Consider the following 13,608-nt stretch of genomic DNA (forward strand, 5'->3'; position numbering starts at 1 on the left):
ATCAGTATTGCAAATAATGCATTAAAAAATAATTGAATTATCAATTTAATTAATTTGTATAACCGGGCGATATGCCAATAATTGGCGTAACTTGATGACTATTCCATTGTTGAAAGTTCCGAACATGCCGTGGAAACTGGCCTTGTGGGTATTTTTCAGTATATGTATGCCATCCATTTGAACCGTAAATAACCACTATTTTTATACTCTTGCAGGTTGTTGTTGGTTTGTATCACCTAAAACTAATCGAGGTAGATATAGATACGTATATATACAATATAAATGATCAGGATAACGAGGCGAGTTGAAATCCGGATGACTTTCTGTCTGTGCAAGCTAACTTGAGAAAAAATCAAGATATTTTGATGAAACTTGGAATGCTTGTTCTTGCCAAAAAAGTAAGGACGAGTACGACTGCAGTATTGCAGCAAAGTATCAGCTGAACATCAGCAACAGAGTTTCAAGTTAAGCAGCTCGAACACAGCCATAAAACTCTAATTTGACACCGGGGATTGCAGTATCACCTGTGGGCAATTCAATGTATATATCTCCTAAGCCACCAAAGCTACAGCTACAGCTAAATTTACTCAGCGCAAATATTGTAAGGACTCCTACCGACAGTGTGGAAATGGATGAAATCGGAAAATAACCCTACTCACACCCGATATAACGGTAAACTACTGAAAGCGCAATAAATCAATAATTAATTAAATTTTACCTGCGAGATGGTATGAGAGACCTTTATGTGAACCGGTGTAAAAGTTGGACGATGCACGTGGCACCGGTCATTTTTTGGTGAATCACATATCTTGTAAGTTCATTATTTTCATATTCCTATGTCAAAGTGTGAAAATGGGCGAAATCGGACTACTTGATTCTTTCACTTTCCAGTGCACACATCAGGAAGAAATTGATATAACGAGAGAAAATTTGGACGAATAATTCCTTTAAAGTACTCCACTTTATAACCAAAACATGTCCAAATCCAAACAAAACTGTTCAAACCCCTAGAGGTTTTGGTTGGTAATAATTCCGTCCCTTTGCGAAGTTCATTCAAATGTACCGCATAATTGTGATCTCTTTCATATTGGTTCTAAGAATTTGGTTTGTAGGCATTGTTTAGCTAAGCATTTTGATTCAGAGTCTACAATGCGTAAAACACATTCCTTCACTATGTGTTGTCATAAGGGTAAAGTCCATCTTCCACTATTAGCACAAAATTATTATTTTTTAATTATTATAAACTTCTCAGGATCCGCCGCCAAATAACTCTAAGTATGGTAATAAAAATTTAGTTGTAATACAGCGGAAAAAGTTAATTTTAATCTGAAGATTTGCTGCGGATACCACAGTTATAAAGCGTTATATTTCGTCAAATTTAAAAACGGACGATACAGACGTCCGAAAACTTAACTTCAAATACGAAACCCACTGTAGTTGTTCCTAAAGTGCCAAGAAAAAACTGATCAACAATAATTCGCTGAGTATTTTTATCAAAATGCTAGAGGTGTTAATACAAAACTTAATGATCTGTATTTAAATAGCATTAATTGTAATTTTAAAATCATTGCTTTCACAGAAACTTGGCTAAAGCCACACACTTTTGATAATGAGATATTCTATAGCGAATTTGAAATCTTTAGATATGACCGGCTGATAGGAGGTGGTATCCTGTTTGCTGTGCATTCTTCAATTGCGTCTGAAGAACTCGATGCTCCTCATGCCGATTGCATTGAGTTTAAGTGCATTCGAATTTGCGCCAATAGTGGCCATATTTACTTAACTTTATCTTATATACCGCCTCAATCGGACTTATCTGTATATAAGCTGCATGTTTCTTTAATAAATAATGTTTCCTCCCTGGCTAATAATACTAATTCCATGATTGTTTTAAGAGATTTCAATTTAACTTGTGTATCATGAAAATCTATTGATGATTGCATCATTCCTCTTAGTGCTCGCTTATGTTTTAACGAGTTCTTAGATGAAATGTCAAAGTTGGGTCCTAATCAAATTAATTTAATTTCAAACAAGTTTGGTAAGATCTTAGATCAGGTTTACGTTAATTACACTTCAATATTTTTATTTTGTTCGATACACTACTATGTCCAATGACGATCACACAATTTCTAATATGTTTGCTGAATTCTTTAGGTCCAATTACTCTTCAAACTCTCGAAAAAATGTTCAGCAGTTCCCGACATTTGCGATAAGGAATCATGTTAGAATTTTGCATAAATCTCAAAAACTATTTTTGCAGTATATACGTATACCAACGTATGTGAGGATATAATGTCGACTACATTTTATATGACAGAATCAAGTCAATTTGAGGGCAAATGTGTATAACAATATTACTGATTATTTGCAATCGAATCATGTAGGAGATGTTAGCTTAGGTCGTGAAGTGATTTTGCCTTCCGAAAAACATGTATCAAAATTACTTATGTACATGCAATGCCAATTGTTCAGCACTTCAGACATCTGGAACGATCTTAAATCGACTAGACTTCGCATTCGCAGAACAGCGACCTTGTTATAAAATTGAACAAGATATTGGATTGAGGCAGGGACCTAGAACTCTAATAGAATTTTATAATGATGTTAATAAGAAATTAACATAATTAATTAAAAACGGGTCTCAGAACTTTTATAACGGGATTAAACACCCAATAGATAAGATACGTTCTACATTGGTGTTACACGACTTACCAAATGCTCTTGCGAAGGCTCAAGAGCTATGTTCTAACAAAATGCGAGCACAATTTCTACTGCATTTTTCAAAAAACTATCAAGTTGGTTCACGAAACCAACCAGTTATTATTCATGGTTCGAACGTCATCCAATATTTCTATAATAACAATTTATTTGGCGTTCAAGAACGATTTTATTCGAAAATTTATAGAGCGACCTCTTAACAGGAATACATTTTTCAAACAACATCGGAGCTAAAATTGGTATTACATATCAAATGATAATTTATAACATAAATAAGACAGAAAAATACATTTTCTAAGTGATTTGCCGGTATTAAAATAACACAAGACAATATTGAACAAAAAAGTCGCACAGCTCTATCTGATGGAAAAACTGACAACAAAAAAAGAAAATCTAATCGATTTAAAAATCATAAACGAGAACAGATATAAAATGCCAAACCCGGAGGTAATACTTACTGTTTAAATGAGATAAGTCCCTACCCATTCTACCCGAGAAAAACTGGTGCACCCTAGCAAAACACAGCTCAATACACCACAGCCGATGACACCATAACACAACTCACCACACCTGTACACAAACCCACTAAACAAAAAGGATGGACAACGGGATAGCAGACACAATTCGCACATCACAATTCGATTCAAAGTTAAAAATCATATCCGCGGCGTTCAAGTCATAAACGTAATCCGACGAGCTTGCGTGATAAATCTTTTGTGCACTCAAAACGGTTTTAACATCGGCATCAGTATTTTTCCTAATATTCAGTTTACATTAAGCCAAAACCAGAAACAGAAGAAATGATTTTGTACGAGAATAAATTTAATTTTTTTTTTTTTTATTTATTTTTGTAAATTATTTTATACAATTTGTTTTAGATTTTGTTCAAATTCTTCAACTTTATTGTTAATAAATTGTGCTTTCTATTGGTTGAATTTAAACCGCACATACGTTCTTACATATGTGTATACCATATTTATATATGTATGTATGTACATATGTATGTAAATGGTACCACCCATGCTCCGAAGTTTAGGTGTTGTTTCTTGTATACATGACCTTGTTTTATTAATTCAAGCTTTCCCAATGCACTAAAGAAAATTCATTAGGCATGCTCTTTGCTGCAACGGAGTATCTCCTTTGTTTGGTTAATTTACAAAGGACAAGTTGAAATCTTATCAGTAATTAATTGGAGGCAAATAAAGTACTTGTGTTGAAAATTGTGTTTATTTTGAATGGGCCCATACAGTATAGAATTATTTAATATATAAGTTAGCTTTTGATCGTATGGGAAATGAGACTTAACTTATTTTCGACTTCGGCAAATACTATTTCGGTTCACCTTTAGCAAAAAATCATCGGTTTCAGTCAGTCGCATTTGCAGAATTTCTTTTCATTCCTACCGAAAAACTTTCCTTACAACATACTATACATACATATCTAATTGTATACTATTGCAACATGTTGCTGAAGAGTATAATAGTTTTGTTCACCAAACGGTTGTTTGTATCATCAAAAAGTAATCAAAATAGATATAAAGTTATATATCTTTAAATGTCTGTCAGTCCGTCCAGGCAATTACTTGAATAAAAAAGAGATGCCTTGAATCATGGTTCATGTGATCCTTGACAAAAAAGTGAATACGTGTTCGTAGATGGGCGTAATCGGATCACTGCTTTTAATCGAAAACGTATAAAGTGTCATAATTAAACACTAACTTATAATTTGGTACAGAGAATTGCAATGACAAGGGGCACCGGTGAACTGAAAATTTTGAAAAATGGGTACATATCTCCTAAACTACCAATTCGCTTAGAGCATATATCATAAAGCCCATACCGACTGTCTGAAAATGTATGAAATCACTCCCCATATAACGATTTTGTTAAAAAATAAGTACTAAAAGAGCGAAAAATCACTCAGGCTGATATAAAAAGGCTTTATGGGAGCCGAGGTCAAAATCGGTCGATGGTCGTTGTACCACCCACATTTATGAGAAAATCCATATCTCGGGACCTAGTGGTCGGATTTCAATCAAATTTCGTATGTAATATTATTCTGACATTCTATATTGCCGTGTGAAAATTGGCGAAATCAGATAAAAATCATACCTATTTCCTGTACTCGTATAACAAAATTTTAAACTCCATATGATTTTTCCATTTTCCAGTACACAAATACAGCAGCAACGAATATTTTCAGATAAAACATTGTACAAATAGTACCTTTGAGATATGCAGCTCGAGTCTAAAAATTGTAAAAATCGAACCATAACTTTTCAAGTCCCACATACCATGTGGAGTATCAGCGCCTATGGCTGATTTGTTGTCACATCTGTGAGATATATTTGTGAAATTCGGAAAAAATGTTTTTTCGATAATAATATGCTCTCCCAAAATAGGGCTGAATCGGATCAATACTTCCCTTAGCCCCCATGTAGTATATCTAATATAAATTTTCGAACTTTTACTTTATACCGTATATATCGGTTAATATGTACGTTATCTTAGTGAAATCGACAGAGCATGTTTTACTAGTAACAATATATCTTTGTCCCTAAAATTTATCGAATCGGGTTAAAACTGCCTTAACCGCCATATAACTGATATTCAGGACTTTGAAAGTCCAGCTGACTTTACTCCATATATACATATTTGGATTGCAATCAAAAATTTTTGCAATCAAACCTTCCATTTCTATGCTCCAAATGAAGTTAGTAAAACTTTCGCTGACGGGAAGTAAAATATAATAATAAAACTTAGTGATTGTAATCCATTCACCATTTCGTCGAACAACGAAGTTGAATCTATTCGCTACAATTTTAACATTGCCAACACCTGAAGGTATTTAGACTGTCCCTTGATCCTGAAACTTGCAAGAGTATAAAATGTTCGGTTACACCCGAATTTAGCATTATTTGTTAATTTTTATATTTAGCGTTCGAAAATAATTAACAATCTTGAAATGATAAGCTTAACAATTCAACGGTTTTCAAAGATCTTCTTATATCTGCCAACTGCCGCCCATGTAGACCTTTAGAATCACATAGAATACTACACACACTTATAAAGCTTTGGAATGACTTGTTATCCAGTCGATATTTTCAAAGCAATTAATTTCAACAATTTTAATTCCTTACTAACTCATACACATAAGTTTCACTAACACAGAAGTAAGCAATGCAATAAATTGCTGTAGTATACTGTTAATTTAATCTTGAAATTATGGAATTCTGCACTCATTCTATTGACGTCTAAATTGTTTTATCATTAGGCTTTGCAATAAATTCGGTCGCCTCAAGTTTCATGTTTTATTTTATTACTTTCGCGGTATCTGTCTTATGACACACTCCATGCAGACAGCAAAAGCAAGCCGAATTGGAATAAACGCAATATTAGTTTAATTTAACATTTAAAGCAGCATAGTCGCATTTCACTTGGAATTAAAAATAAAATGGATAAAAAAAATACGTCCCCCATCGATGCTGAAGTTAAAAATGATCGGGAAAATTGGTCTGGAAAATTGGATTTTTTAATGTCTTGCATATCCGTATCAGTTGGTTTGGGTAATATATGGAGGTTTCCATTCATCGCATATGAAAATGGTGGAGGGGTTTTCCTGGTACCATACATAATTGTACTATTTCTTATTGGTAAGCAGTTAAAACCCTTAACAATCAGTCTGATAAATTCATTTTTGCAAATGCACCATTCGTTCTTGATGAGACTTCAGAAAAAACTTTGATTAGATCAAGTGTTACAATTTTTTGTTTTACGAGAAAAATTGGAAAGTGATCATAACAGTGTGAAAAATCTGTAAAAGTAATTTCGAGAATAAAACTGATGTTATTCGCTCTTTTATCGTATCTTCTCGTTTCAAATTATTAAACAAGACTTTTTGGTTAAGTCTGACATCGGCATCTTTGAAAGCTACAAGCCAATAATTCCACACATCGTAGGTTTATTATTAAACATTTGTTTTTGCTAAAACACGTATATGTGATATCTAACCAAGGTCGGCATTCCAACGCTTCCGCAGCCGCCCTACAGCCCAGATGTGGCCTCCTCAGACTTTTTTGTTTCCTTGCCTTAAAAGGCATATGAAAGGCAAGCATTTTGAGACGACAGAGGGGATCCAAGCAGCATGCACCTCGGCTCTCAAAGCTATTCCGGAGAATGCCTTCCGTGACGCCTTCAATACTTGGAAATCGCACTGGTAGCGCTGCATCGACACAGAAGGAATTTTTGAAAGTTTTTGAAGAATTGTAACGATTGGTTCAATCATATTTTTTAAATCGACTCAATCCGGATAAACCTTGTAACTCTGTTCATCACTTTCGCTCGCCACAACCCTTCAAAACAGATGTTCTTTGGTTACCCAGAAGATACTTGGTCAAGGACCGGAAGTCGTGAGCTGATTGAGCCCTATGTAAAATAATCGTTTCTGGCCACTCCCAAGTGAATGGCAATCAGAGAACATTTCTCACTTGCGTGAATTTCTACACATGACTCCATCGGCTACGCTGGCTATGTCATGTCGTAGGTATGGACAAAACACTCCAGCTCTTCGACGCAGTACCCGCGGGGGAAGCATAGGAAGAGAGAGACCCCCACCCCGTTAGAAAACCAGGTGGAGAAGGATCTGGCTTCGCTTGGAATTTTCAATTGGCGCCACGTTGCGAAAAGAAGAAACGATTGGCGCGCTGTTGTTAACTCGGCTATAATCGGCTAAGCGGTGCCTACGCCAGTAAAGAAGAAGAAAAAGATATATGTAACTCATACACTCTTCGACATATTCGACATAAGGTTTGTTAGAAAAACGAAAATTATTTTGCCTGAGATTCATTAAGGTGCCTCACATATCATCACAAATCACATGGAGTAAAGTCACCCGGATGTTATATGTTTTTATATAGGGGCTAGGTCGAGTTTATATGCGGTATAAAGTCACCTGGAAGTTCGAAAATCGTATCTTAGGTATATGGGATCTGAGGGAAGTATTGATCCGATTTAACCCATTTTCTACATATCCACGTACCACTATCAGGAAAGGATTATCTGAATTACCTGAATTTCAATTATGACCAATATTTGCGGGAAAAGTCATCTCTAGGTACTGGGGTCGAAATTAATGGTTCCTAGGAACTTGAACTGTTTTTTCTGAATTTGGACAATTTTAGATCATAAGGTGGCACTCTGAAGGCATTATTCGTGCAAAGTTTTATCCTGTTATATTATTAAAATTAAAATTGTCTTATATGGAGAGAAGGCGATGTAGCAGCCTATTTCGATCTTCGCACTGTTACATAGAAATGTGAAAAGAAAGTCACGTACCAAGTTTGGTTGAAATCGGTCGAGCCAAGCCCACTTTTTCAAAATTTTTAGCCCACAGGTGCTTCTTGTTACTGCGACCCCCTGTGCCAAATTACAGTTCTTCATCATAATTTTGTGCTTAGTTAAGGCACTTTGTAGGCTTTCGCTTTATGGCGCTTGGTACTGGCCCGATTACGCCCATCTGCAAGTTTTTAGTTTTAGATGATACAAACAACCGTTAGGTGAGCAAAACTACTCCGTTAAATTCGAATGCAGGCAATAACGTTTTTGCCTTAATTTGTAAATAAAATTTCTCTGTATTGAATAGTTTATTGTAATAGTATTTAATGTATACCACAGCCACAGCAACGCGAGGTCGAATCTATTTAATATATGTTTAAATTATTAATAGGTAAACCTATGTACTACATGGAAGCTCTTTTGGGCCAATTTGCCAGTAAAAGTTCCGTGAAGATGTGGTCTGCTTGTCCAATATTTATGGGTGCGTATTCAAAATTAAAAATTTTTCATAAATTATTCATTGCGGAACCTCATAACTGGTACACCTTTAGGAGTGGGCATCGGGCAGGCAATAGCAACGTTTGCCGTATTGACATACTATTCGGCTTTAATAGCTGTAACTATTTATTACTTCATCGCATCATTTCAATCGCCCTTGCCATGGGCGTATTGTAGGGAAGAGTGGCTAAACTGCGTCGGCTCCAGTCTCTCAAACAGTGAAAATGTTAGCTCAAGTGAAAAATTACAAAGCAGCTCCGAGTTGTATTTCAGGTAAATAGTATTTTGTTGGTATTTTATTTAATTACTTAAATATTTAAAATTAAAATAATGAAGATTGAGTAAATAATTGAAAATACTTTATAGTAACACTGTTTTGAGAGAATTGGACGATATATCTGAAGGGATTGGAATTCCAAGCTGGCGACTTATATTAACTCTTTTGCTTTCTTGGATAGTTACATATTTAATTTTGATAAAAGGCATGAGAAGTTTGGGAAAGGTTGCATACTTTTTGGCAATATTCCCCTACGTAATCTTAATAACATTGCTAATAAGGGCAGTGACTTTAGAGGGGTCTGTTGACGGAATTATATATTTTCTAAAACCTGAATGGGATAAACTGCTTAATATGAAGGTATGAAAATTGTTTGTATGGTATGCATAATAAGTGTTAGTATGATTTATTCAATTAATTCAATTTCATATAATTATATTATTATAATATCTAGTCTTTCAAAAATTTCATTAGATCTATGTGATTAGCATTATAAAAGAGTTTATAATGTTAATTTGTTAAATACATGTACATACATATATACAATATATAAATAGTTTTTCGACATCTTTCTCAAGTATGTATTACTGTTCAAAGGGATTTCAAAATTGTTTACTAAATTTTAATGATTGTATAATTATTCTTGATGAATTTCAGGTGTGGAAAGAAGCAGTAGTTCAGTGCTTCTTTTCTTTAGCTGTTTGTTTTGGACCGATTGTTGCGTTTTCGTCGCATAATCAATTTCGTTACAAGGTTTACAGGTAAAAACTGATATTGTTTGATAATACTTTTTGTTGTAATATAGTTATATCCTATCAAAAATGTTCCTTTTAGAGATGCTATGATTGTTACAACATTGGACACCATTACATCACTTGTGGCTGGCATTACTATTTTTGGAATATTAGGAAATTTAGCACTTAACCTGAATGCACCAAATATTAGCGAGGTGGTGCGTAGTGGCACTGGATTAGCATTTATTTCATATCCTGATGCAATTGCTAAATTCAATTTTGTACCTCAAGTGAGTTTAGACACAGATTTGTAAACAATTCGATTGCATATATACATACATACATTCAAACTCATAAATTCATTCTTGGCTGATCTCTAGTTTCAGTGCGAAACACAATTAGTGTCAGACAGTTATTATGGAATATAAATTACAATTTAAAAATGTAGTAATTTTATATCATAATTTTGTGGAGTGGTACGCCCTTAAACAGATTTAATGTCCATGTCTCGCAATACACTAAAGTTATTTCAAACCAAACTTCCTGAGTTCCAAGTCATTTTGGCACCGCTTTATATAATGTAAAAATAGATGAAATTTGAAGATAAATACGCCCACTTCTCATATAATGGCTATGTAGGAAACGTTAAGTTTTACATCCGAGTTAGCACAAAGGGGCTTCATAGGACACGGTATAAAAATTGAATAATGGGATTTCTAAATGAAATCCAAGTTTAATTAATAACTTCACTTCCCTAGCATAAAATTCAATCTGTTAGGTATCATAATGAAACTCACACTGTGATCACTATACATACCTTATATTAATTTAAATTCCGAATTGCATTTTTACCGTATATATCACTCAATAGTAAGATATCTTAGCAAAGTCAAGAAAAACGTATAATATTGATGGTATATAAAATGTGTGAAATTGGTTCACGAAATATCCCAGCTTCCATATATCATAAGTGATTGTCACATTTATAAAATTGCGCGAAAACGTGAGTAACTGGAGTGGAGCCAAAAGTCGACGCAATCAGCTTTTATCTGCACCTAATCCCGATATACCAATACAATATAGTGATTTTCAACCCAATCGACGTTCCGTTAGATTGTTTGTGTTGGTTTGCTGTTGGTTAATAAAATTAAAAGGATTTCATAATTTGCGATAACACTGAATATTATAATCTCAAGCTGATATAACCCACTCGATTTCTTCGAATAGTACATATGTATATATTTGTTGACTGCTTACACAACATGTTTATGCTCTTTCAATATGTTGCTACAGAGTATAATAGATTTGTTTGTTTGTTCACCTACCGGTTGTTTGTATCACGTAAAACCAATCAAAATAGATAGCACCTGGGGGCTGACAATTTTGATTCTTCTCTATTCTTTCACTTTATAGTGTACAAATCAAGAAGCTATAATATAACGGGAAGAAGCTTGCACGAATATTACCTTCGAAGTATATCACTTTATGACCAAAACTTCTCCAAATCCAACTAAAATTGTTCACTCCAGTACCTATAGTTGACTTTTGACTGTAAATATCGGTCAAAATTTGAGATATATTATAATTGAAATTCAGGGGCTATGCTTTCCTGTCAACAGTATGTCGAACGTCAAAAATGGGTTGAATCGGGTTAGGAAGTATTGTCCCATATACCAAATACAATGATTTCCGAACTTCTAGATGACGGCATATATCGGCCAATATGAAAATGAGAGAGCGTGTTTTACTCATAACACTGTACCTTTAACCCTAAAATAGATAAAATTTGCAAAAACTACTTAACGTAGCCAATAGCTGATATCAGTATTTTCGAACATCAGAATGGTAATTGCATGTGAGGTATTTTATGAAACCCAGGAAACAAATTTTTAGTATGTGCCCTGTTAATAGTATGAGGTATTGACAAAAATAGATAAAATATATATAATTATAATATAAAATATATATATATAAAAATATATATATAGTGATTTTCGTTTTTCTAACAAACCTTTTGTCGAATATGTCGGTCGGTGTATGAATTATCTATAGTAACTGGTTACACCTTAGGTATTTCTCCGAATTTGATTCTTGAAAAATGCAAGAGTAAAAAAATGTTCGGGTACACCCAAACTTAGTTCTTCCTTACTTATTTAATATAAAGTTTTGCCACCACCTGAAAGAGTTTCCCGGGCTTTGATTCTTGCAAATTGCAAGAGTATAAAATGTTCATTTGTACCCTAAGTTCGGGTACTTCCTTACTTGTTTATTATAAAATATTCCCATGAATTAGATTCTTTTATATAGCGAGAGTATAAAGTATTCGGTTACACCCGAACTTACTTCACACATTTTTATTCACACAAATTTCAAGAAGATGGACTGCTCAGCGTTCTTACTTGTTATACTTGTACACTCTAAATATACTACAAGTATATATGTACATATGTACATATTTCAGATGTAGTTAAGCATGCTAACTATAGCAAAACAAACAAAACATCGGTAAATTATTTTGTAAGCAAACATTCAAATATTGCGAATTATTTTATATGTTTTAATTTCATACAAATTTGTTCGTTACTCTCGCAATACATATGTATGTTGCACTAGATTTGTTATTGTACTCGAACTTAAGATCACAGTTCAACTTCAGTTATCCGTATAGTAATGCGTACTTAAATTTATTATCTGCAAAATATACCTTCTTCCATTTCATAAATTAAGAAAATATTAATTTTTAATGCCGGAAAGCTTTTTGCGGTATTATTTTTTTTCATGCTTTTTGTTCTCGGTATCGGCACCTTAGCGGCACTACAAAGTGCTTTAGTGACAATTATCTGTGACCAATTCAAATTAAAAAGGTTCTGGCTTGTTTCATTGATAACAACAATAATCGAATTTGGCATTAGTATATTATATGTGACGCCGGTGAGTTGCACTTTGATCATATCTAATAAACTAATTATTATTAGATTAATTTGTGTGTGTGGTTTTCAATTTATTAGGGTGGACAATGGATTCTTAATCTTGTGGACTATTTCGCTGGAACCTACATAGTATTCTCTCTAGCAGTTTTTGAAATAGTCGGTATAACATGGTTCTATGGTACGGAAAGTATTCGTTTTGAGTAGTTTTATCTTTTAACATGTATGTAACATTAGACCTACGATTATTTTCCATGCATTGTTGTTTTTCTATTACCACGCATATACAAAGCTTCAAACTTCTACAAATATGCACATACTTGTATAATTTCATTAACATAAGTATATATGGATGTATGTATATGTAGGTCTGCGTAACTTCTGTGATGACGTGGAATTCATGACCAACCGAAAAGTGTCCATTTACTGGCGGCTTTGTTGGGGCATAATAACTCCATTACTATTGGCGGTCATTTTTATATATTCACTTGCGGTCATGGAACCTTTAACATATGCAGGGTGGTCATACCCCTCTTCTGCCGAAAGTAAGTAACTTATATGTATGTTTAATGTGGTAGAACTTTTTGTGATTTTTATGTTTTTAGCATAATCATGCCTTTCATATGAAATCATCCAGATATACATATATAATAAAAAAATGCATTCATATTAATCATTGCAGTTGTCGGCTGGATATTACTCTTACTTGGATTTCTTCAATTTCCGTTGTGGGGTATTTGGTACTTATATATTCATAAAGAAGCTACCTTTAGAAGAGTAATTATAGAACATTAAATTGTTTTATATATAAACATTCAAGTTATTGTAAGAATTGTTTACATTTTAGACAATCAAAAAATCGATATCTCCGAGTCAGCAGTGGGGCCCAACAGATCCAGAAATATATGTGGAATGGCTGCAGCACAAGGAATCTCTGAAGAGGTTGCGGGAAGAAGAGAGAAATGAAAAGGCGCTTAGCAAGTTTAAGCAAAATATTTATTATCTAATAGGCATATCGAAATAAAGTTGATAAATGGCAATATAAGTGAGTAATGTGTACCATATCTCTTCGATATGCATATATGCGCATGGTTTTTCAATAAGGGTGATATGATTTATTT

At 33.8% G+C, this 13,608-nt stretch overlaps 1 protein-coding gene across 2 annotated transcripts; it reads left to right on the forward strand.

Moving 5' to 3' along the window:
• Positions 1 to 21: 21 nt before the first annotated feature.
• On the forward strand, positions 22 to 13,532 carry LOC126758241 (sodium-dependent nutrient amino acid transporter 1-like). 2 transcript variants are annotated; one of them, XM_050472401.1, is made up of 12 exons: positions 22 to 144; positions 216 to 672; positions 8,443 to 8,532; positions 8,603 to 8,822; positions 8,916 to 9,186; positions 9,484 to 9,587; positions 9,661 to 9,850; positions 12,315 to 12,491; positions 12,569 to 12,668; positions 12,856 to 13,032; positions 13,170 to 13,264; positions 13,335 to 13,532. In XM_050472401.1, exons 2-12 carry the CDS (start codon positions 633 to 635, stop codon positions 13,509 to 13,511), a joined length of 1,641 nt encoding a protein of 546 aa, XP_050328358.1. In that variant the 5' UTR covers positions 22 to 144; positions 216 to 632; the 3' UTR covers positions 13,512 to 13,532. The 2 variants fall into 2 exon arrangements, with proteins under 2 accessions (XP_050328358.1, XP_050328357.1); XM_050472400.1 differs by lacking the exons at positions 22 to 144; positions 216 to 672 and adding an exon at positions 6,132 to 6,370.
• The last annotated feature ends 76 nt before the right edge of the window (positions 13,533 to 13,608 follow it).

Source organism: Bactrocera neohumeralis, chromosome 5, assembly GCF_024586455.1.
Source record: "Bactrocera neohumeralis isolate Rockhampton chromosome 5, APGP_CSIRO_Bneo_wtdbg2-racon-allhic-juicebox.fasta_v2, whole genome shotgun sequence".
Classification (NCBI taxonomy): Eukaryota; Metazoa; Arthropoda; class Insecta; order Diptera; family Tephritidae; genus Bactrocera; species Bactrocera neohumeralis.